Source organism: Mesoplodon bidens, assembly GCF_964165515.1.
Source record: "Mesoplodon bidens genome assembly, chromosome: 10".
NCBI classification, from domain to species: domain Eukaryota; kingdom Metazoa; phylum Chordata; class Mammalia; order Artiodactyla; family Ziphiidae; genus Mesoplodon; species Mesoplodon bidens.
Window position 1 is genome coordinate 13463364 of NC_138172.1, and position 24567 is coordinate 13487930.

The following is a 24567-nucleotide window of genomic DNA, read 5'->3' on the forward strand; positions in this document are numbered from 1 at the left end:
TTTAAATTGTAGGACTCTCTTGAGCTCTCATTGATTTAACAGTGAAACCATTCAGATTAATATCCCCTCTAAATAGATGAACTTGAAATTTAAAATGCTTTTTTTACTCCAAGGCTTTGTGCTAACTGTGAGGAGTGGGAAATACAAGTAAGTTTACCTTTTAGAGTAGTTAAGACACTCTGATTATAATCAGGCAACACTTTGAAAGTTAATAGGATTGTAATCTTCTTGGATGAAGCAGAGACAAATATTTAATGTCAGCCAAAATTTACTAAGAAAAAGAGTAGGTATTAATAATTTAATGTTCCCTTACTCAATTGCTATCGGGGGCATGATCTAAGCTTAGGACCATCTGCTGGTAGCCAATCTGAAGAAAGCAAAGTTAGTGTACGGTACAATAGACCATCCTCATTCATGAGCCTGAGGCTACGTAACTTGAGGGGTCAATTTTTATAAGTACCCAAAAGGATCTCCTCTTCTCCAGAAGACCTGCCATTTAAGAAAGTAAAATATATATAGACATACTGGTTTTCTGTTTGCCCCAGGGTTGTGATTTAGTTGGGTGGATACCATATTAGGCTTTGATCAAATCTAAGCATCCATGTTCTCTCTCTCACCTTAAATAAAGGGAAGAAAATGCCAGTTACCTGGGTACTTACACTCTAGCAATTAGAGTTTGGCTTTTAGAATTGAGAGAATCATGGGACCAAAAAGAGTCCAGCAGTGACAGGCAGAGGTGTGGGTGGCAGGGTGTGGACTAGGCTCATCACACCAGTCCGTTTCTGCAGCTGCACACACCACACTGACGTCCTGGCCAGCGCTCAGAGCAGCTGCTCTTCTCTGGGGGCTGATGGGGGAGGAAACCTGAGCACAAAAAACTGGCTCTCAACTTGGGGCCTGAGGAAAATGTCAAATTTCAGCGAACATTGGACTTCAGTAGGAAAATTAAACTAGACACAATTGTTCCTCATTCTAAGGTCCCACCTTCACTTATTTTTATGGGCATTATTCCTTCAGTTATCTCTTTGAGCATCCTTAACAGACTTATTCCGATTTCTGTTTTAGACTGTTCTACAGGTTGGTTATCTTTCTAAAAAAATTTTTTTTGCATATGGTTTGGAATATTGGTGTGCAGGCTTATTTTGAAAAGGAGTTACTTTTGTCTGTCTTTTCCCCTCTATTTAGCAGTTTTGTGGTTGCCTCCACCTCACCCCCTGGGCCGCTGGTCCAGAAGCAGAACTACTCATGGCTTCTCTCAGGTCCTGATCTGGGAGGATGCTTGGACTACTGCAATTCCCATCCACGGCCAGTAGGGGGCATAACCTGGTACCTTCTACCTCTCTTATGTCACAGAGTCCTATTAAGCCAGGCAGCAGTTTGTTTGCATTTGCACTTAAGCCTTAGCTACAAGGATACTGTACCCTTGTCTCCAGAGAGGATTTTTTTATACCTGAGCTCTCAGCTACTACTGCCTGCTTCAGGGCCTATAGGCTGGTGCCTCCAGCCTCACTCATCACTTTTAGTTTTTCTTCTATTTCTGTTGCATTAGAGATGTTAGTCTCGAGCTTGCATATGGCATTGTTAAACGTCTGAGGCAGAGTGGGCATTTTCCTGGTGAACATACTGGACCATGTTGTCCACTAGTCGCCTCAGACGGAAGACGATAATAAAACCACATTGAAGGGGAGAATTTGGATGCTGAAAGGTGTTACTCACTCATTCTTGTCTAGCATACACGCAAATTTGTGTCTTAGCACAGTTACATGTTCCAGACCTTCAGCATAATTTTCCAATTGTAAAGCCAGAGATGTTAATCTCTGAAGACCAAAGATCAACAATAGATGCTTAACAAGGTTGAACAAGGCTGGAGTATCAGATTTATGTACAGTTTGTGTTTATCAACTGCATTCGCTTTCACTTTTTCCACTATTTATGGCATTGGGCTGCATATAATTTTGGAGACAATTGGTCATTTTTCTGTTTCCATAGCAACAACACCAAATTCAACATTACAGTAAATATTAAGACACAATTATCATCCATTTGCTTACCCAAGTTAACAGTGGTTCACCATTTTTCAGCCACCTGTAGGTAGGTTTGGGCCTTCCATTGGCTTTACATTCCCAGAAGACATTTTCTTCAATGGCCACATGAATGTCATTTATTTTTTGAATCCAGTTAGGTTGAGCTACAGCAGTTCACAAAGCAAAGACATACATTCAGTGTATGTTAAATCCATGTTTATCATATGCAATCAAGGGACAAAAATAGGCTTATAATAAAATTCCTTTTCCAGAGGTTACGCAAATTATAAAGCTGGGTAGAAGTTCAGGGGGTGCTTTTAGAAAACACCCCACCCTATGTCCAACTCTGAATGTCGTATTTTTGCAGCCCACGTGGCTGGTTCTTTCATTACTAAAGGCAGAATGAATAACACTACCATGAGTCACATGGTACAATTAACTGACCTTCCCCCCAAATATCTATTCTTCCTTTTTTCCTTTTAATAAGAGAAATCTCCCACCACCAGCCTACTACTTTTAGCTGGGCTCATGTTTTTTCTAGCTACACGCTGCATTTCCAAGATTCCTTTGCAGCTGGTGGTAACCATGGGCCTAAGTTCATACCAATGATATGTGGTGTGTGTGAAAGTGATGAGAGCAACTTCCAGGTGACTGACTTAAAGATACGTGTCCTGGACTCTCACTGCCCTTCCCCACTGATTGCAAAAAGTAACAACGGAAGCAGCTTTGGGCTCAGAGATGAAGCTATGTAGGATGAAAATGCTGACCTGCCAGCCTCAGACCTTGAATGGCCCTGTGGAGGAAAGCAGCACCAGACCCACCTGCCTAATTTTGGAGAGATACATGTGAGAGAAATAAACTTCTTAGTTAAGGCACTATATTTCTGGGTGTCTCTCACACACATCCCATGGATACTTTTTGTGACTCCTTTCTCCTTCAAGGCTATCATCGTTTTCTATTATTGACTTCTTTCATATCGATAGAATGTTATCCACAAGCGTATGGCCCTGGAAGTCCAAATCTCTGATGAGTCCTGGTTTTTGCCAAAACCTTCTCAGGAAATCAAGTCCTGCCCACAATCTAACACAGGAATTCAAGACAGCACTTAATTCCCACACTGCCCAATGCCCTCTTCCACCCTCCCCACCAAAATTATGCCTAATTTTTCATGCTTCAATTAAGGTCATATTTTCTTTCCTTGTTCTTAAGGGAGATAAAGACAATGTTAACCTATGTTCCCTAAAAAGTCTTCATCAATATCAAGCCTTCCCTAAAGCACAATTCGTGCCATTGGTAACTATAACGGCAAACATATTTAGGCAGAAGACCCTCAGCACAAAGTTCATGCAGGAGAGAAGCACAGCTGTCATTCTGGAATGTTATCTTCTAACAAGGCACTTCCACAGGATAATGCCTACCAATGTAAACTTAACAGTCAAAACTGGTATCAGTATTTAATTAGAAGATGCTACTCAATATTCTTAACTCATCTCTTTGCTGACTTGACCTCAGTATCTTTATTCAGTGAGGCTACTGATCATCCATAATTTAATTCAAAAGGAAATGACTAGTATTGAGGCCAAGCTATCTTATCTTCCCAGCAATAAATGAAACTGGAAAAACACTAACAAGTCACTTAACCAGCAGAGGTCTCTAGGTCCCTGAATAAATGCTGCTTTCTCCTTTTATCCATCTATAAGCAATTTCATGTTTTTCAAAGAGCAAAACACAATTTGACAAATCCTCTACTGATGGGGATGATGCATTGCTGCATATGCGGAGAGGCTGAAAGGGTCAACTTTCAAAAAAGTTATAACATCAACAAGTATTAACTTGAATGAAGGGTTATAACCTTTATCCTTGAAAGAGCTTCAAGCCGACCATTTTTCTTTATCTTCCTGCTGCTAATGCAAAGGAGCTCAAAAGGTAGACACCTTTTTAGTACTCTGCCTGGAAAATCTGATGTGTACTCCTGATAAGGCTAATGGCAGTTGTCTGCCTTACTTCACATTCAACCTGCTGAATATTTACCCCCCACAGAGTTTATGAAAACAAAGCAAAAAAGAAAAGCTACAGAAATCTGTGTGGAATATTAACAACTAAGCCAAACTTTTCAAAGAGAGTGAGGAAGAAAAAAAATGGAAGGGCAAATGTAACTTATGAAGCAATGTCAAGTTGAAGTTCAAAAAGGAAACATCAAAACGATGTGCAGAGACAGAGATTTCAATGTCATAGATTTCCTGTAACTCTTGGGCTTATTCATTGCTTTCTTTCAAAAATACAGAAAGCTGGAAGCACTACCTTGCAATCTCAAAAAGGAGATGGGGAAGGGAAGGGAGGGCCTTGAGAGGATTTTGAAAAGACCTTGCAAAGTTCTAACTAATTAAACACTTCTGAGGGCTCATTCTGTCTCTTGCAACAGGGTTATGGAGGTTAAGGTGCTCGACAGGAATGCTCCGTGGTAGTGATTTGTGCTGGGCAAGGTGAAATCGACAGCAAATTCAGCCTTTGGGAGACATCATCAGGTACTATCCTTTTTTTTAAGTAAAATTAATTCGTGGAAACCAAATTTGAATGGTTAAAAACCTATTCCTCCTGAAGTAAAATGAATTCATATATGCCAAATCTAAAATGATATAAACATGTTCCTCTTGAAGTCAATATCTGGACATGGGCCCAGGGGGTCAGGATTGGAATATCATATTATATAAATGGCAAAGAATGAGATAATGTTTTTTTTTGTTAACATAACTGCAGATCTACAGGGCAAAAGCCCACACAGTGAAGGTTTCTCCTGCCACTCACTTAGATTGGATGAATCATCTCTAAGTGGGTGAGTTTTTTGTAATAGAATAGTCCTGTGCCTGATGGAAATTATTCATATCTCTACATAGGTCTTAGGGTCACCCAGTTCAAAGTCCTTGGATGACAAATGGTTCATTTTAGTGCATAATAGAAAATATTGTTTCCTGTAACTTGTTTTTGATAATGTATTTGGGTCCATTGTATTTATCACTTAATATCTAGGTTCGACTACATTTTATAACTCCATGTCTGAAAAATAGCTCCAAGGAAGGCTTGAACAGGTTGATTCAGCCCTATTATTTCAGAAAGAAGGTTATGTCTAAATGTCTTTTGGGGCATTATATATATAGATCCCAAATACTAAACAGAATTAATCATATTCACATATTAAAACAGGACCATCTGTTTTGGCCATTCATGTTCTTTCAAGGTTTGAATAGAAGAATCTCTCCTCTAAAACATCTTTTTTTTTTTTTTTTTTTTTTTTTGCGGTACGCGGGCCTCTCACTGTTGTGGCCTTTCCCATTGCGGAGCACAGGCTCCAGACGCGCAGGCTCAGCAGCCAAGGCTCACGGGCCTAGCCGCTCTGCGGCATGTGGGATCTTCCCAGACCGGGGCACGAACCCACGCCCCCTGCATCGGCAGGCGGACTCTCAACCACTGCGCCACCAGGGAAGCCCTAAAACATCTTAAGTCTTGTTCTCAAGATACAAATTCAAATATACAGTTAAATGGTTGTGTTTTATTTGACCCTGTGACACTGTTTGTTAGTCTCTTGGATAAATGAACAAGCTCTTCATTTCAATCTTTAGTTCAATAACTGCCAGAAATGACCTAAGTCAATGTGTATTCCAGCCACTGGAATCATGCAAGCATCTTATCCAATAACAATTTATATTGCAGACAGATATAATTTGAACTTAGTGGTTAAACAATTCTCAGACATATCTGGCTCTCTCACTGTCCAAACCCAGAAATTTCTGATAGAAAGAAATGCCATCATGAGCCTTAGACCTTAGAAAGTTAAAATTTTTAAAGAAAGGATATAATGGGGAAAAACAATTTAAATTGCTATTAGGATGATGACCTGTGGGCATTCAAAATTATTTCTGGTTGCTTATACAGTCTTGGAGAAGATGAATCATGTCCAAGGAATGCAGAGGTCTGGCTAACATTACTTAAGAATTATACTGTTAGTGAGCTCTATGAACCTGAGGATAATTACTTGGCTTCAGTTTACCATATATATAGTTGCTTCCCAAATCTTTATCTCCAGCTGGAATTCTTATACTGTTGACAGAATCATTGAGATACTGTCAATATCTGTACCTTGAATCCAACATTCCCAGTATTGGCACTTTAACTATTCCTTTTCCAACCTTACTGTAGAGAGTCTTCTAATTTATTGTTATAGTTTCCTCTTAAACCCTCAACTTCTCATTTGCAGAAGTCACTAAAAGGAAGGACGAGCTTCACAAGAAATACTCATACTGTGTTCTGTGCTAGGGTCCAAATTTGATCTCCCCTCATAATCTCCAGTCCTCTGACTTCAGGCTCTCATCCACTCCCCACACAACACCAGCAACCAATATCCTAATGAGCAGCGGTCCCCAACCTTTCTGGCATCAGGGACCGGTTTTGTGGAAGACAATTTTTCCACGGACTGGAGGTGGGGGATGGTTTTGGGATGATTCAAGCGAATTACATTTATTGTGCACTTTATTTCTATTATTATTATATTGTAATATATAATGAAATAATTATACAACTCACCATAATGCAGAATCACTGGGAGCCCTGAGCTTGTTTTCCTGCAACTAGATGGTCCCATCTGGGGGTGATGGGAGACGGTGACACCCGAAGTGTGTTGCTTATGTCCAGTCTACTCCATAAGATGCAGCTTAATTGTCACTTGCCACTCACTGATAGTGTTTCTGCAAGCAACTGATTTCTTACGGTCTCTGTGCAGTCAAACCTCTCTGCTAATGATAATCTGCATTTGCAGCTGCTCCCCAGCACTAGCATCACTGCCTCAGCTCCACCTCAGATCATCAGGCATTAGGTTCCATAAGGGGCGTGCAGCCTAGACCCCTTGTACACTCAGTTCACAGTAGGGTTCATGCTTCTCTGAGAATCTAATGCCTATGCTGATCTGACAGGAGGTGGAGCTCAGATGGTAATGCGAGCGATGGGGAGCGGCTGTAAACACAGGTAAAGCTTTGCTCACTAGCCTGCCGCTCACCTCCTGCTGTACCTAACAGGCCACGGACTGGTACCGGTCCGTGACCGGGGGTTGGGGATCCCTGCTAATGAGGGTTTTCAAATTCAGTTCTATGATGCTCAGAGAATTCTTGGGAGGGACGTCCTTCAACTAGGACAGCCTTGCTTTGTTTTAAATATTGAAAATTTCATGTTTAAAAAAGTAACGTGACAATTTAACAATACATACATGTTGAAAAGTACTATTTTGAGGTATCTAAATCTTGTCCTTTTGTAGAAAGAGCTTTGAATTTGGAACCTGGAGATTGAGCGCATACATTTTCTCATTTGAATCAAGGGATGGCTGGACTTGGTGTCTAAAGTCCCTTCTGACTTTAATGTGCTAAACCTTTAATTACCTCTTGAACCATCTGAATTCTTGGATCTCCTGGGTTCTCTGTTAATTACTGTTTCACTCAGACTTTCCTATTTGTGATCTCTTCATCTCTGTGTAAGTTGCACTGTACTTTTACTCCTGGCAATGGCAGAGGAGGTGCCACCAGGCCAACTGTCTCACAGGTAACAATAATAAGCCACAAAGAATATAAAAACCAACAATGTGAAGGCACGCTTACGGGTAACCAAAAGCAGGTACGTTTCTATTAATAGGTACTCATTAATATATAAAACAGATATGATTGTAGGAAGTAATCCATGCATGAGATAATGGATAGAATGTGCGAATGTGCTTTGCACACTGTAAATGTTGTACAAATTAAGAGAACATTGCCATCATTTCATATTTTTAGGCTAATATTTAAAGTACTCTGTCATCTGGTTCTACCTAGTTCTCTCACTTTCTGTCCAAGTATGCCCAGTGAACACACAGCTCCTGTCAAATGAGGGTCTTCTTTGTTCTCAAATCCAATAAGCCAGCTCCTGCCTCATATATTTGTTCAAAACAACTTGTGTTTTTGGAATGTTCTCCTCCCCTTCATCCCTACCCAGTGTTCACTCTGCGGAAACACTTCCTCCACGAAGCCTTCCCTGATCTGTCAACTGCTATCCTTCTGAACACATACAGCTCATAGGGCACGAACAGCAAAACTGTTCTGTGCCATCATGTGTATTGTTTTTGAATGGGTTGGTTTAACTCTTTTTTTTTTTTTTCTTTTGCGGTACGCAGGCCTCTCACTGTTGTGGCCTCTCCCGTTGCGGAGCACAGGCTCCGGACGCACAGGCTCAGTGGCCATGGCTCACAGGCCCAGCCGCTCCACGGCATGTGGGATCTTCCCGGACCGGAGCACGAACCCGTGTCCCCTGCATCGGCAGGTGGACTCTCAACCACTGCGCCACCAGGGAAGCCCTGGTTTAACTCTTTTACTGCTACCTAATTTCTATAAGAACATACGTTTTCTCTTTTCTTCCTGGATGTGTTGTAGTCATTTCAGAACTTGAGAAATGAATCAATGAATAAAAAAGGATTGGAAATTAGCCATATGTTCATGAAAAAGGTCTTAAGGCTGGTTCACTAAGCCCACTGCCACCCAAACAAACCAAGCTATTATCTAGTTTAACACAGACTAATTTCTTTATGTTTATTTTTAATTCTCAACTCGGTCACTGCCTACTGTTTCTCTGAATGTGCTCTTATTGGGTTAAATACATTCCTTTCTCCATCCCCCTATTCACCTTCTAAAGAGAGTACTACCAATCACAGACACTAAAGTACTGACATAATACCTCTATCAGCATCACTTTATATGTGCTATTTCTCGACCTCATAATAACCTGCAAGTTAAGTGTCATTGTCCCCATTTTACAGATGAGGTCCAGGGACATGAAAGTCCAGATTCAGAAAGTGGCTCAGTTAGGACTGGTACACAGGCCTTGCTTGGCTTCAACATCCGTGCTCGCCTGACAGGCTCTTAAACTATGCCCCTACTGTCAATGGAGAAGGGAGTATTCTTTTGGACCCATGGTTCTCAAAGTGTGGTCTCAGGACCACTGGGGTTCCCCAAGTCTCTTTCAGAGAGTCCATGAGAGCCTTTCTTTCTACCTACACATCTGTGTGAGATCAGATTTTCTTTGTACACTTCAACCAAAACAACAATCGTGACAGATTAAATACAGAAGCACATACCAGAATCTAGTTTTTTCTGCTAAAATAGACATTAAAGGTATTTGCAAAAACCTAAACAACATCCCTCTTTTTTGTTTGGAAAAATACAGTTTTCTTAAAATACATTAATTATGTTAATATGCACTGATTATACTGTTGTCATTTTAAAATAAAGTACTCAAATTCTCAGGATTAATTTCTAATATGCTATATACTGGTAGAAATAACCCACATAAGCAAAAGTTTTTTGGAGTATACGATAATCTTTCAGAGTGAAAAGGCGATCTGAAACCCAAAATTTGAGGACTCCAGCTTTAGAGAAGCATGGAAATTTTCAGATAAATGAATATATGTATGCAAAACTTGCTACAAGTAAATTTAAACAATATTCCTTGATAGATAAAAATTGTAACAGTTACTTCTGCCTTCTGTGATGACAGAGTAAGGGAATGGAACTGCATTTCACTACATTGTCTTTGATGTGACTTTTTCTTCCCTGGTCTGAAGCTTCTCATGGGGTAAGGACCCTGTAACCCTACTCCTGTATTACTTCCCAATGACCATTATTTAAATATGTTTCAATGTGCACCCCTTGAAAAATTGCACCAACCCACTTAATTGGAACTACCAGCTGAAGTGAAGGAAACAAAAATTGTTGACTATCTGAAGTGACACTCAAGGAAACTGAGGGTCTCGATATCAGTTCTGTCTAGGACAGTTAAGCAGATTACAGCTTTACTGCAAAATTACCTTATCTGCTGTGTTCATTTTTTGGTCACTCAATCCTTTAAGCCACTTTGTGGGGCTGAATATTATCTAGTGATCACATATACATAGCACATCTGTGGGGAAATTAGTATGAGATGCTACACGATGCTTCTGTATTCTGACCTTAGAGATAACCCAACACCACGTGCAGTGTCATCATGGCTACAGTTTTGCCTTTAGAGCCAAAGGACCATTGCCCACAAGGTCTAGACATATAGCCATAGATGTAAGTTGGAGAGGAAAATAAAAAAGAACTCTTTTGGACTCAATAATCAGGTGATCACCTTGGAAAATAGGAAGTGAATAAGTCAACTGTTCAACTGGATGTTTTAATTTATGACTTTGGTTGTGGAAAATAAGCAGAAGAAGTATCTGGATGATTGATGAATTTTTTTCCCCTTTACCTATTTTATTAAAATGTCTTATTGGCAGGAAAAGGAACACAGAAAGAGCAGTTTTAGTCATAGCTCTGATTCTCGCTCATTCTATCACCTTGGGTAAGTTATTTTATGTCTCTGGGACTTTTTCTCTTTTTCTTTTTTTTTTTTTTAACTTATAAAAATCAAAGAGAAGGGCTTCCCTGGTGGTGCAATGGTTAAGAATCCGCCTGCCAATGCAAGGGACATGGGTTCAAGCCCTGGTCCAGGAAGATCTCACATGCTGTGGAGCAGCTAAGCCAGTGCGCCACAACTACTGAGCCTACGCTCTAGAGCCCGCAAGCCACAACTACTGAGCCCTTGTCCCACAACTACTGAAGCCCACGCGCCTAGAGCCTGTGCTCCGCAACAACAGAAGCCACTGCAATGAGAAGCCCACGCACCACAACCAAGAGTAGCTCCTGCCCACCACAACTACAGAAAGCCCGCGCGTAGCAACGAAGACCCAACACAGCCAAAGATAAAAATAAATAAAATAAATTTTAAAAAATCAATGAGTTGGCCCCAGTAGATCCTTCCAGCTCAAACATTATAGGATTCTATGAACAACAGCCTGCTCACCGCTCAAATATTATATTCCCTATTTCCTCATGGTGAAGATGATTTTACTCTCTTAACACCCGTTACATATGGGAGAAACTGAACAAAAGGCATTAAATATCAGGCTCCTTTAGTTCATGCTTCATTCTTCTAAATGATGTTACTCTGTTGGTCTATTTGTGCAAAAAGGAAGTGACTATACAGACATAATGAGGTGGAAAGATGAATAATTATCAAGTGAATTAAATCCATTTTATACTTCCCTTTCCTTTTTTCAAAGATAATTACTTTAGCACCCTCCTACTTTGTCTATGTAGACTGGCCATAATGCTTGATGTGACAGCAAGCTGGTAGCTTTCATGGGAAGCAGGAGCACCTTTGCTTGCATGTAATTTAATCTTAGGATTCACTCTACCACTTGAAAACAGCCTAGCACGAGAGCCATGGTTCTCACACTGTGGACTCCAGACAAGCTGCATAAGCATGACCAAGGAACTTAGCAGAAATACAAATTCTCAGGTCCCACCCTAGTTCTACAGAGTCAGAACTTCTGGGGATAGAATGCAGTATTCTGTATTTTAATAAAATTTTCAGATTACTCTAAAGCACACTGAAGTTTGAGAACCTCTAGCATGAAGGAACAGGCATAGAATTTGGAATCTAGCTCTACATAACCATGTAACTTCAATCAGTAACATTTTCTCTTTGGGAATCAATTTCCTTATCTATAAAATGGCTAAGTGTAGGAATGACTTGGGAGTGTCTTACTCATTCTAACTCCAAAATATATGTCAAGCCTCCATTTATTTTCCTTCTTTGAGTCCTAGCCACCAACCTCTCTCACCTGGTTGGCTTCTTGACCAGTTGTCCTGCTTTTACTCTTGGTTCCCTATAATCTAATCACCACAGAACAACCGGAGTGATCTTTTAAAAGCATGAATGTGATTGAGTCATTCCCCTGCTTAAAATCCTCCACTGGTTTCCCGTTATGATCAGAATAAATCCCAAACTCTGTGGCTGGCTTACAAGATACTGCATCATCTGTCACCCTCCTATGTTTCCAAACCTTTTGCCCTTTCTCACTATGACTAAGTTACACTAGCTTCCTTGATACATCTCACAATGCAGTGTTAATAGCAATGTTAAGTAGTTTCCTGTCTCAGGGGCTTTGCAGTTCCTTACCTTCTGCCTGGAATGTACCACTCCTTGAAAGCCTGGCTCTTTTGCGTCCTTTAGGTTTCAGCTCCAAAGTCAAATCTCAGACAAGTCTTCCCTGACTACCTTATCTTATGAAGCCTTTCTTCTGCTCCTAGTTATTTGCTATCATATCGTACTACTCATTTTCTTCACAACTCTTACCACACTATGAAATTTTCTAGTTCGTTTATTTGCTTAATAGTAAATTGCCCATCAGCTTCTAGTAAAAGACAAGCTCCTTGAAGGCAGGGATTTGTCTTACAACCCTAAGTGCCCAACATTGCCTGCCATATGGTAGGCAATAAAAATTTCTTTTGAACAAATTAATAATATATTAAAGCCATTTTAGAAAATGTCAACCTTTAAGTAACAAAGATCTGTAGTATTTTAACCCTGAATATATAACAGATCTATTTTTAGGAAGTTTTTTATGCTGAAAAATATTTGAAAGAGCAGATTAAAATTAGACCACACAGACAAGTATAGGTCATGGCAAAATAAATTGGGAAAATGGAGATGGGTAAAAATATTTTATGTCTGAACTAGTTTCAGTTCTTCCCATATCCCAACCACGAGTAGCACATGCTAACCTAAAGACACAGCCACAGTGGAAACACACCAACCAGGAACAGGGGCTTCTATCATCCTGACACAGGGAACATAGGAGCAATGGAACCATGCCCAGCAGGTCTTTGGAGGAAGGTAAAAGGGTTTTAGGGCAGGATCAGAAAAATTGCCATTTTGTCAGGCCAGAACAGAAGTGAGCACACCTGTCCGTGGCTGTTCAAGTGAAGAGTTGATGAATGGGATGCAGCAACTTGGAACCAAAAAGGAGAAGCAGGTTTCTAAGCTGAAACCCATGGTTTATAATCCCTGAGCACAGCACATATTAATGTTGTAAGAAATTTTCTTGTTAACAAAGACAGAACATTCATGGATAAGTGACTGGGGCTACTTTCTCCCCTTTTGTGAAATATATGGTGACTTTAATGATAATAACTCATTTAACTTGGAGATCTAGGCAGCTGGATATCAGAAACACAGCACTGGACAAACCCACTACAGACCAGAAAAAATATTTAAAAAGAAAGAAAAAAAATGACAGCCAAGCACTTTTGTATAATTAAGCTCTCCTGTGACAATGAAAACAATTTGATAATTTCTGTGTCAACTAGCTGATACGCTAGTTGAGGATAAACAAAAGAATAAACATAGATGCAAAAGCCCAGCACCATGAAAGTCAACTTATTAGACAAGCTTCTAACACCAAGGGTGGTTGACAACTGAGGAAAAAGCTGAGTTATCTTCAGAAAGTAGGCAGATTTCATTCTGCTTTCTTCTCCATGCATGGATGCAGACAACTTCATTTAAAAGGGAAACACTGTTAGGACCTGATTTTCATCTCCAGGCAGGATCCCTGAAAAAACCTTTCACTATACAAGGCTGGAGGCCAGTGACAAGGTTGATTCTCCAGAACAGTAACAGTGGACTCTTCTATTTCTGGTGCAGGAAATCTCTGACCTACTAGAAAGCACTATGTCAACTCCTGGTAACAGACTATTTCATGCCTTTTTAACATAGTGAAACAGATATTTCACTTCAAAGAAAAACATGAAAGTGAAAAATGACTCAATCAATTATTCGAGCAACACAAGTAACATTTAGGAACCACCGCCACTGGATGGAAATATCTATCCAACTAATTTTAAAAAAATTGGTCATTTACCTAAATATTTTCAGGTTGTTCCTACCTGATACAGGAGAAATAATTATTACACTGGAGAGAAAAATGTACCCTAAACACTTAAAAAAGACAGCAAGTGCATCTCACTGAACAAATCTGTAACCTTCAGTCTTATGTTTTTCCAGCCAATGAACTGTGATGTCTTTTGCTTTTCAACCAATCAAATAAGGTATCAACCATGACAGTTTATGAAAGAGCAAAGATCAAGCATCAAGTCTGTCATCTGGCATGAGTAGAGTTGGTCCTTTATTGTTGAAGGAAGATGGGTGATTAAAAAAGAGTGCATATTTATTCAAACAACTGGTGCTGAAGTCATCACGTGAAGCACTTGGTAAAATCATGTGTGTTCTTCCACCAAGTGGGCAATGTCAGAAGTATGAGTCCAAAATGCTGAGGGTCAATGGGAGAGGTTGCTGAAGGCTAGCTGATATTCAAAATCTCCGCCCATTTTCTAATCATGCTTCTAAAAAACCTTACATGATTACTGAACAAAATTCTTTCCCCATATCTTAAAACCAAAATGCTCTGGAAGAAGAATTGATGAAATAAATACACTTTCATGGTATTAGTTACTTCAAGAAAAAGGAAGGTTTAAAGCCTTTGCTACAACTTGGCCCTGCCTAAAGAACTGCTCTCAGCCTTTTAATATACACTGTTGTTTATTTAAGCCATTCTTGAATACTTATCAATCTATAATATTTATTTTCAATATGCCAGACAGATGGGATTCAGGCATGTTCCAATTTGGGAGAACTCAATTTGCTTTCAAAATGCCTATCCAGTGAAATCCCTTTCTGGATTTCAAATCAATACCCTAACAGGGTTTCCAAGATAGGCTCAATTGATGACCACTTGCTAGAGGTTTTACATTTATATTATGTTTGGATCAATGCCGATGATTCGATTGGAATAGGAGCAGCTGCGCGGAAAAAGTCTTTGGGGTGAGAGAGATTTGTCATGCTCTGCTCTGGTAAGAACTAAATTTGGACAATGTGCATTTTGAAATGTTCATAGCACCATATTAAATCACTACCAAATAGGAGCAATTACAAAGGATTAACACGAACTCCAAATCAAAATTCGAATGAAGAAAAGCAGAGAGCTTTAAAAAAAAAAAAAACAAACAAACAGGAACAGGAATAGCAAAACGTTTCCTGTGTCAGTTTTGCAGCTTGATGGCAGGAGAGAAAATAGGTCCTCTGCAAGTGTGTTCACACTAATTTCTATGCCCCAAACGTATCAGCCTATATCTTCCATCCCTGCCCCCCATCCTCACTCTCCCCACCCAGAATCACCCAGGGCATGCTAATTAAGCAGCAAACCAAGGGTTTTACACGATCCTATTTCGAACAATCCTTCTGAAAAAACCTGAATGCACACCTCCCAGCTTACAATGTTAATACCAGGAAGGTCAACAAATGATAAACTGGAATCACAGTCTTACCAAAGAAAGTCAGCTGTCCCCTTGCTATGTTTTTCCCTCTTGAATTTTCAGCCACACATTCGTACCAACCAGCATCCTCCTGCTGAAAATTGGGGATTTCAAGAATTCCATTTGACTTGTGTCTTCTGGCTTTCCTTGCTATTGGCTTTCCATCAGCTCTTCTCCAGATAATAGTTGGTACTGGACTGATAGCAAGAAAAAATGGGAGTGAATCAAGTTAGAGAGACTGTTTCTTTTATTTGAACCTAGGCTGCTTACAATCCCTTCCTTCTTACTTCTAAACATTATAAGCTTGCACTAGACAGTGTTCCCCAAATGTCATTTATTCACATATCACCATTAATGATTTTAGTGATATTCACATCTCCAGTATTATTATATACTTAGTGTTTTCCTTAAAATCAAATAACCTTAAATAAGTTAATCTATATCGTATGCAATATTACCAATGAAATAAAAACAGATTTTTATATGCTTCTTCTATTTTTTCTAGTGCATCTGTTTCTTTTAAAATCATAAATATGAAAATGAAAATGTCCATGCACAAATGGGGAGAATTAAACATGCCTTCCACTAAGGTGAGGTCCAGGCCCCCCTCTCCTTGAAACTGGTGGGTTCTTTGGCTACCTGGATTACTGAAATAAGGCAGAAGTGATGTGTCAGTTTCAAGGCTCAGGGGATACGAAACTGGCAGCTTCTACTTGCTGCCTCTTGGGACACTCTCTGTGGAACCTTTAGGAGTCCATTGTAGCAGTCCATTAGGAGGGTGGTTTCAGGAAACTCTACTTAAGTAGTGAGATAAGGAAAGAAACAATCTGTGGGGTCTTTAAGTACTCTCAAGACATCTATCATCCTCCAGCCGAAACTGTTAGGATGCATCTTTTTTTTTTTTTTTTTTTTTTACATCTTTATTGGAGTATAATTGCTCTACAATGGTGTGTTAGTTTCCGCTCTACAACAAAGTGAATCAGTTATACATATACATATGTTCCCATATCTCTTCCCTCTTGTGTCTCCCTCCTTCCCACCCTCCCTATCCCACCCCTCTAGGTGGTCACAAAGCACCGAGCTGATCTCCCTGTGCTATGCAGCTGCTTCCCACTAGCTATCTAGTTTACGTTTGGTAGTGTATATATATTGCAAGGGCATCACTGAATCTGCAAATCAATGGTTTAGTGAGCTAACCACAGCTTTTAAGATTGCGGCTTCCTAGTAGGGGATACAATTGTTTACATATTTATTTTTTACAAAAACACACACAGACAAGTAATTACACTAAAGACTTGCTAATCTTCTCCGGAAAACCTGAGACGGTATTTAAAAAATTAGAGCCATCAACTCTACTATACTTATTTTAGAGGAATTTAAGTTCATTAGGCAGACACTAACGCGAAAGGCAGAAAGGGCTCTATCAAAAGTACATTATGGGTGTCTTTACATGTGATGAGATAGACATTTAATACGTGCCTTTACAAATAACTGTACTTAGAGATAGTCTTTCTGCTCTTAAGCGGGCCACGATGATGTGTTTCCGCAGCTGGATGTGCATACCCAAACATTTCTGTGTAGATTGGAGGAGCCCAATTTGGGGCCTTTGTTTTCATTCTAGTGCCATTCAAGCAGCGTGAATAGTGTGTAATTCATACCCCCTTTGAAGTGGGAACAACGTAAATTTTGCTGTCTTCCTCCACAGAAGATTTTTCAAGGTGTCACCTTGCAGAGTTCACCAAACACATTTCTAGCCTATCCAGTTACCTTCTCTCATCTTTTCTTTGAATTAAGTTTCCTAATATATATATAAATATATATTTATATACAATAAAAAACAGGACCATCTTCTACTGTTTGGCAATCTGCTTTTAGTCTCTTAGTAATAAACCATGGGCATTTTCTAGGTTTCACATGTTGTTTTACAACTTGACTTTTAATGTTGGTACAGTGTTCAATCCTACAGCAAGGTCATAATTTATTTAACGGGGTAAGTTTTCAGGACATAGAAAATGATCACTGTATATTTCAGCACCAAAGTAAAGATACTACTGCAGCGTATACTACCATGACTTGAAAACAGGAAAACCAAAAGAATCCTTTCTTTAGAGCTAAAAATAAAATTGAAAAAAAAAGGAACAGCTTTCTTCCATGGTTGCTGTAAAACACAAAATCATGCTGACACAGGGGTTGAGCAAAAGTTAGTGTTGCTGCCTTAGCCAACATTTGGGTACAGGAAAAGGATGAGGAGTTAGCAGTGGGTTAGCCAGATAGGTGGGGTTGGGCATAGAGATTCACGTGCATCATTAAAGTACATAGATGACCAAAAAATTCTTATTTCAGATGACAGTTTTTATCACTGATGCCAAACCTTTCCTGCAGGGTTACTGGCAAAATCTTAACTGATCTGCTTTTCATCTCCCTTATGCCCTCTGACAGATACTGTAACGGAAAATCTAACTGGTTCCCAAGTAGGCTTATCTAAGAAGACTCCACAGATTGAATAATAAAATTGTGAATAATTTTCAGATGACTTTGTAAAATAAAGACTCTCTTAGAGAATATCAGGTCTTACCAATCTCTAGCCAAAGCAGAAGGAAATCGAAATCGAAAGTAGAAAGAAGATGCTATTGCTTACATGTGGAATCTAAAATATGACACAAATGAACTTATCTATGAAACAGAAACAGACTCACAGACATAGAGAACGGTCTTGTGGTTGACAAGGGGGCGGGAGGTGGGGAGGGATGGATTGGGAGCTTGGGATTAGCAGATGCAAAGCAGTATATAGAGAATGGATAAACAATAAGCTCCTACTGCATAGCATAGGGAGCTATATCCGATATCCTGTAATAAACCATAATGGAAAAGAATATATATATATGTATAATTGACTCACTTTGCTGTATAGCAGAAATTAACACAATACTGTAAATCAACTATACTGCAATAAAATAAAATTTTCAGAACAGGAGAAAGAAGAGACGGGCAATTTAAAAGGAAATACAAGACAAGTTTGATGCATATTCCGTAAACTGGGACCCGAATGAAAGTCCACATTTTTCCAGTCAACTTCACAGTATCTCAAATGAAGGCCATTGTTTTCCTAACATTCTGGGTTAGACAACATGTACATTACAGGTCATTGTAATAGAACAAAGCACTTTTTCAGAACTGCCCATTCTCCTCTCCTTTGTGGCCATGTCCATCATGGCAGCCTAATCCCTCTCGTTCCATGACACATCCCCTCTCCATGATGAGAGGGCAAAATCAAAGATGCGCACACAGAATCACAGCAAGAGAGGCTTGGCTTGCTTTTCAGTTACTTCAGAAACCATCACGGCGAACAGTGCAAAGAAAATTCTACACTTGCCCAAGCTGGAGGGAGGACAAGGGAGAAGAGAAACCAGAACTTACTTTCCTAACGCAAAGCATTCCAGCTTCACTGTTGTTCCTTTTGCAGTCGGGACCGTTTCTGGGAACTGCACTTCTATTTTTGGCTCATATTCACCCATCACCCCTGTGAATAAACAAAGGAGCTAAGTCTTGGAGATTCTTTTAAAACATACACAAGTGTTTTTCTGTTAACGTAGGATGCTCCTACACATCACTGTGTGTGCAATTAGTTCCTTCCTTTAAAACGGCTCCTATCTCTTAACAGCCGTGAATCATGGCTTCTCTCCCAGTTACTGCTACAGAAAAATTTGTATCACAGCACCACACCATCTGCCTAGGAGTAAATTCTCCATGCATACCCCATTGCTTCTTGAAAATACTTTAAAAAAAAAAGTAGTCATGGAAGAAAAAGAGGAAGGGGTATAAAGTCCTAGTCACCAGGAATATATTAATTATTTTTTTGGAAACGTACTGCAGAAAATTTAAAATACATTAAAATAATATGTTCATGCTTTATTGTGTCTATATAAAGACAATTTCTGAGTAATCATCACCACAAATTACTTTTCTTTCACTTTTGAAGGTCAATCTGAATTAGTCATAAATTGGTATATGCAAGGTAACACAAAATTCTTATATTTTTAATATATTCTGAAACAATGACAAAAGAACAATAGGAAGTAACCATTGAAAACAACCTTTAAGTTATACCCACCTTGCCAATGGCAGCAATGGCAGGCTTACTTTGAAGGTCATATTCTCCCACTTTTCCATATCCTGGAAAATTACTGTACAATTATAGCCAAGGCAGCACAGCCGAACAAATTAAGTCCACGCTTTATAACTAAATGCTTATGAATGATTTCTTATCAATACATTCTTGACACTGTCTACCACTACTCTAATTGTTTTAATACATTTATTTCTATTCAATTTCTAGTCATTTCCTGTGGTCTCTGATTCAACTGTGCCAATATAAAGTTTGAAATTATCTAGCTTACTAAAACATGATAGGATCCTCCATTTCATCTCTTCTTTAGGCTTCCCACAGTTAGAGGGAAAAGAGACTGAAGGATTCAGATGGAAAGGTTAAAAGTAAGGAACAGATGGGGACAGGTACAATGACTAAGAGAAACAGTTCCATTCATTTTGCAGAGGTGACCCTCTTTATCTGCAGCTTCACAGTTTGGGAAGCAGCAATGGGATTTCCTCAATGTGTAAAAAAGAAATCAACCCCAAGTGACAAATGATGCATTAGTCTAGCTAGGTTTGCTGTGACATATGTCATCAAAAGCGCAAAGTTGAACATAGCTGTTCGTTTTTATCCTTTCGTAGACTGACAGGGAGGAATGGATTTGGAAGACACCTTTGAGTTAATTTGGTTCAGTATTCTTAATCTTGGCATTCATGGATGCATACTTTTCTGCAGAAAGGACCCATACCTAGCAACCCATACTAGAAAGGACCTTAACCCCCGCAAAATGAAAACCACAGTTCTAGTCTGTCCCTGCCTTTCACAAGCAAGTCTGTAATCTCGAAGGGGTTAAACTGTTTGTCTTTAGTCCCACAACAGACTAGTATTCAAGGTTGCAACTCTGGTCCCTGAGTCCTCATCTTAATCTTTTACTATGGCCTCTGGCCACTGCAGGAGTAACACTCCAAAACTAAATTCCAGTACATGAAATCCATGCTTGACACGTTCAGATACAAAACCATTCCCCCCTTTCTGGTCAGTCTCTGAGTCCTCTTGCACTTATGTTTGGGTTTGCCTTCCCTTAAGCATGTGCCCTCACAGCAGGACCACAAAGAGACAGGGCTTGCTAACGCCCGCATTCGCACACTTCTGCTCAACTTGCTAATAAACAACCCATACAGCTGACTCACCATCCCATAAATATCAGTAGTATGACTTGGAGCTCAGGAACAACTTAACACCTCTGAGTGCTGTGTGTGTGGCTGTGTACCCCGAGAGCAGTGTTAATTAGAAAAACAACTGCCTTGAGAGAAAGAGGTCTTTGGTCCTCCCGGGAAATCAAGACAAACTACATTGCGGTGTATTGTGAGTGGAAGGGAGATGAAATGATACGGTTAAAATACGGAGGGTCAAGACTGTCTCAGCCATGATCAGGTTTCCCCCCTACCCCCTCGTTCTATCAACATTACATATAAACCTGGTTCCTGTAATCCAACTATGAAAGGATCATCAAGGATCAAAAATGTCTCACACATCCTTGTCCTGAGCAACCGAAATAGCACTTGCTCAGTGTCCCAGGTCCCCTCAGCTATTATCTCCTCAACCTAAAATCCCACCTTTTATGGCCCCGATTCAAAATCCCCTCCTCCAGCCTGCTGTACCCCTTTCCTTAGTACGCCCTACACTCTGTAGCCCACAGCAGTCTTTAAATGACCAGAAAGTATCAAATCTCTTTTGCTTCAGTTCTCACTGTTTCCCATGACTTACTGTAAAAAACATGTAATGATTTTGTAAACTGACTGAGTCGGGCAACCATCAGCATAATCCAGTTTTAGAACATTTTCATCACCCCAGAAAGACCCCTCATGCCTGTTGACAGTTAATTCCAGAACCAATCCCAGCCCCCGGCAACCACTAACCTGCCTTCTATGTCTATAGATTTGCCTCTTCTGGACATTACATATAAATGAAATCATACAGTGTGTGGTCTTTTGCATTCGGCTTCTTTCTTTCTTTTCTTTCTTTTCTTTCTTTCTTTCTTTCTTTCTTTTCTTTCTTTCTTTCTTTCTTTCTTTCTCTCTTTCTCTCTTTCTTTCTTTCTTTCTTTCTCTCTTTCTTTCTTTCTCTCTTTCTCTCTTTCTTTCTCTCTTTCTTTCTCTCTTTCTTTCTTTCTTTCTTTCTTTCTTTCTTTCTTTCTTTCTTTCTTTCTTTCCGTCTTTCTTTCTTATTTTTACTGCCCTAGATGCCAGGAATACAACTGGGAATGTAAGGGAGGAAAAACTTTTTCCCTACCTTTCTAAAATTCTTTTGGCTTATTTATTAATTAAGACATTAACAGGAGAAAAAAACAAATTTAATTTTGTACATATGGGAGCCTCACACAGGCATGAGAGGGTCAAAGACAGGCAGGCAGTTAAAGCTTATAGGCCATCCTGAGCTAAGGAGGAGGGGGTAGGGATATGGGTCTTCAAAGGGAAGGAAGACAACTCACAGAAATACGGGGAAAGCAAATGTTTGGTAAACAAAGTCTGTTATGCCATGCAGAGACAATAGGATAGAGTTAGGAATTTGAATACACAGGTCCACTGAGCCCTCCTGAGTCTACCACACCTAGGCCATACTCTTTGTAGTTATCTCTGGTAATAGCTCTCTTTCTGGACCAGGCCCTCTATCTAAATCCTTCTTTTTTTTGTTTTTTAATTTAATTTACTTATTTTTTATACAGCAGGTTCCAGTTTATTAGTTATCTATTTTTATATATATTAGCATATATATGTCAATCCCAATCTCCCAGTTCATCCCACCATCACCACTCCCGCTGCTTTCCCCCCCTTGGTGTCCATACATTTGTTCTCTACATCTGTGTCTCTATTTCTGCCTTGCAAACTGGTTCACCTGTACAATTTTTCTAGATTCCACATACATGCATTAATATACGATATTTGTTTTTCTCTTTCTGACTTCCTTCACTCTATATAAGTCTCTAGGTCCATCCACGCCTCTACAAATGACCCAATTTTGTTTCTTTTTATGGCTGAGTAATATTCCATTGTATATATGTACTGCATCTTCTGTCGATGGGCATTTAGGTTGCTTCCATGACCTGGCTATTGTAAACAGTGCTGCAATGAACACTGGGGTGCATGTATCTTTTTGAATTATGGTTTTCTCTGGGTATATGCCCAGGAGTGGGATTGCTGGGTCATAGCCATATTCTTCTTAACTGCCATCTTGTCTTGCCTACCAGTTGGCTCCTCACTGAACAATTTTTTTTTTTTTTTTTTTTTTTTTTTGCGGTACGCGGGCCTCTCACTGTTGTAGCCTCTCCCGTTGTGCAGCACGGGCTCCGGACACGCAGGCTCAGCGGCCATGGCTCACGGGCCCAGCCGCTCCGCGGCATGTGGGATCCTCCCAGACCAGGGCATGAACCCATGTCCCCTGCATCGGCAGGCGGACTCTCAACTGCTGCGCCACCAGGGAAGCCCTGAACAATTTTTTAAAGAACATCTCTTTCAAAGATTTCAACCTTCTGAAATATTTTGTTTATTTGTGACTTCTGTCTTCATCACAATGTATACTTCTCATGTTTAGTTCTTGTGTTTAGTTCTGTCTTCCATCCAGATTGTAAACCCCATGATGTCAAGTAATATGTCCATCTTTTTCATCCTTGCTTTTATCTTTGTCTCTGTACTTAATAGGTGCTCAGTAAAAAACTGCCATGAAACATTTTACAAATAAACTTCTGGGTGCTCTCGAATAACATTGCTGTTTTCTATCATCTTTATAGCTATTTATACATTTGTCATCTCTTCTGTTGTACTTTTACTTCTTTGAGGAATGGAAGTACTTCTGATTTTTTTCTGTTCCTCACAAATCTTAGCTCAGTACAAGGCATATGGAAAAAACTGTGATATGTAGGAATTTGTGAAAGGGAGAAAAAGATGTAGAAATGTGGCTCTTTATACTGATACTGGGACACATAATAGCCATTAAGTCAAACATGGAAGTCTTCCCAGGCATGGAAGTTGTTTTTAAGTATTATCATGGCTCTTGTCCAAGTTCACTAACTTCAGATCATGTTTCTCTAAAATGAGCTGTGTAGGTTGTTTATGTGGTCACATGGAGTGATTTCTGAGTGGACACACAGTGGTCTATATTTATGGCTATAGGAACCAAGTAATAGAGTTATCAGTAATGGTGAAGATTAAATGGTATTTATGGCAGTAGTTATAGGACATAAAGATAGGGATCAGAGGTGAAATGGCATGCATTTCACTGCTCTTTAAAGAATTTTTATTGTATGTAAAGACTGTCCTAGTATTTAAGTCATAAAAAAATGAAGGAAGACATTTTCTTCAATTACATTATGAACATTTTTTGGAACACCTGTGAAGCGTTCCATTTAATTTGATTACATCTTGCACAGGCTACATTTTTATTTGACTATTTCTTTCATTTCAACTATTTTGGCCTTTTTCTACATTAAATTTAAAAAGCTGTTGCCTTTTTTTATTTTTTAAGAAACAAAAGGCCCCTTAAAAGAGGAGCATATTTTTCAAGTCATTCCTCTGACCACCTGTACACTTTTGAAATTAATTGGTCTATAGCTGCTCTGGTGATTTACATAATAATTAGGCAAAAAGGGTGAGGCCATTGATGGAATTGCTCCAGAATCCTTTTTTCATCTTCAAACTATTTAGGAAGTCGGGAAGATATAAAGGCCTAGGTATGTGTACACAACCAAGGTACAGCTGAAGTAAAAGTGCATACAATATTGTCAGGATCAACCAGGATTTATAATCTCAGCAATATTTCCTTTCTCCTGACTGAAATATATACATTGCCTATAGAGAAAACTCTTGCTTTCAATTCTAAATAGAGATACCTATAATTTTAAACATAAGGTGAAAAAAGTCTTAATTCATTAAAATGCATTGTCAATATTTTCTATTCATTGGAATGAGAGCGCCGGCTGCTATAACAGTAGTGAAAGTTATATCACTTAAAATTTCATACATCAGAGTCTTCAGGAGTCAGGGGCTTAGGTGTATTTACATTCCAATGAATTCAATAAATATTGATTTAACACCACCTATAGCAATGGGGTTACGATGTGCATACCACAGACCTGATCATTATCTTCACGACATTTGTAGTTAACCTTTTCCAGTGCCTTGCGTAGTGATGTGGCATATGCAGGGAACAATTA

General features: G+C 39.4%; 1 protein-coding gene across 7 annotated transcripts in view; it reads right to left on the reverse strand.

Moving 5' to 3' along the window:
* CNTN4 (contactin 4) overlaps positions 1–24567 on the reverse strand; it is a 560752-nt gene that overhangs the window by 150208 nt on the left and 385977 nt on the right. For all 7 annotated transcript variants that reach the window (XM_081245077.1, XM_081245074.1, XM_081245075.1 and 4 more), the window contains 3 exons: positions 18686–18788; positions 15281–15465; positions 2052–2188 (listed from right to left, as the gene is read on the reverse strand). In XM_081245077.1, the coding sequence (XP_081101203.1) occupies positions 2052–2188; positions 15281–15465; positions 18686–18788 (425 nt within the window). The remainder of the gene's footprint in view (positions 1–2051; positions 2189–15280; positions 15466–18685; positions 18789–24567) is intronic.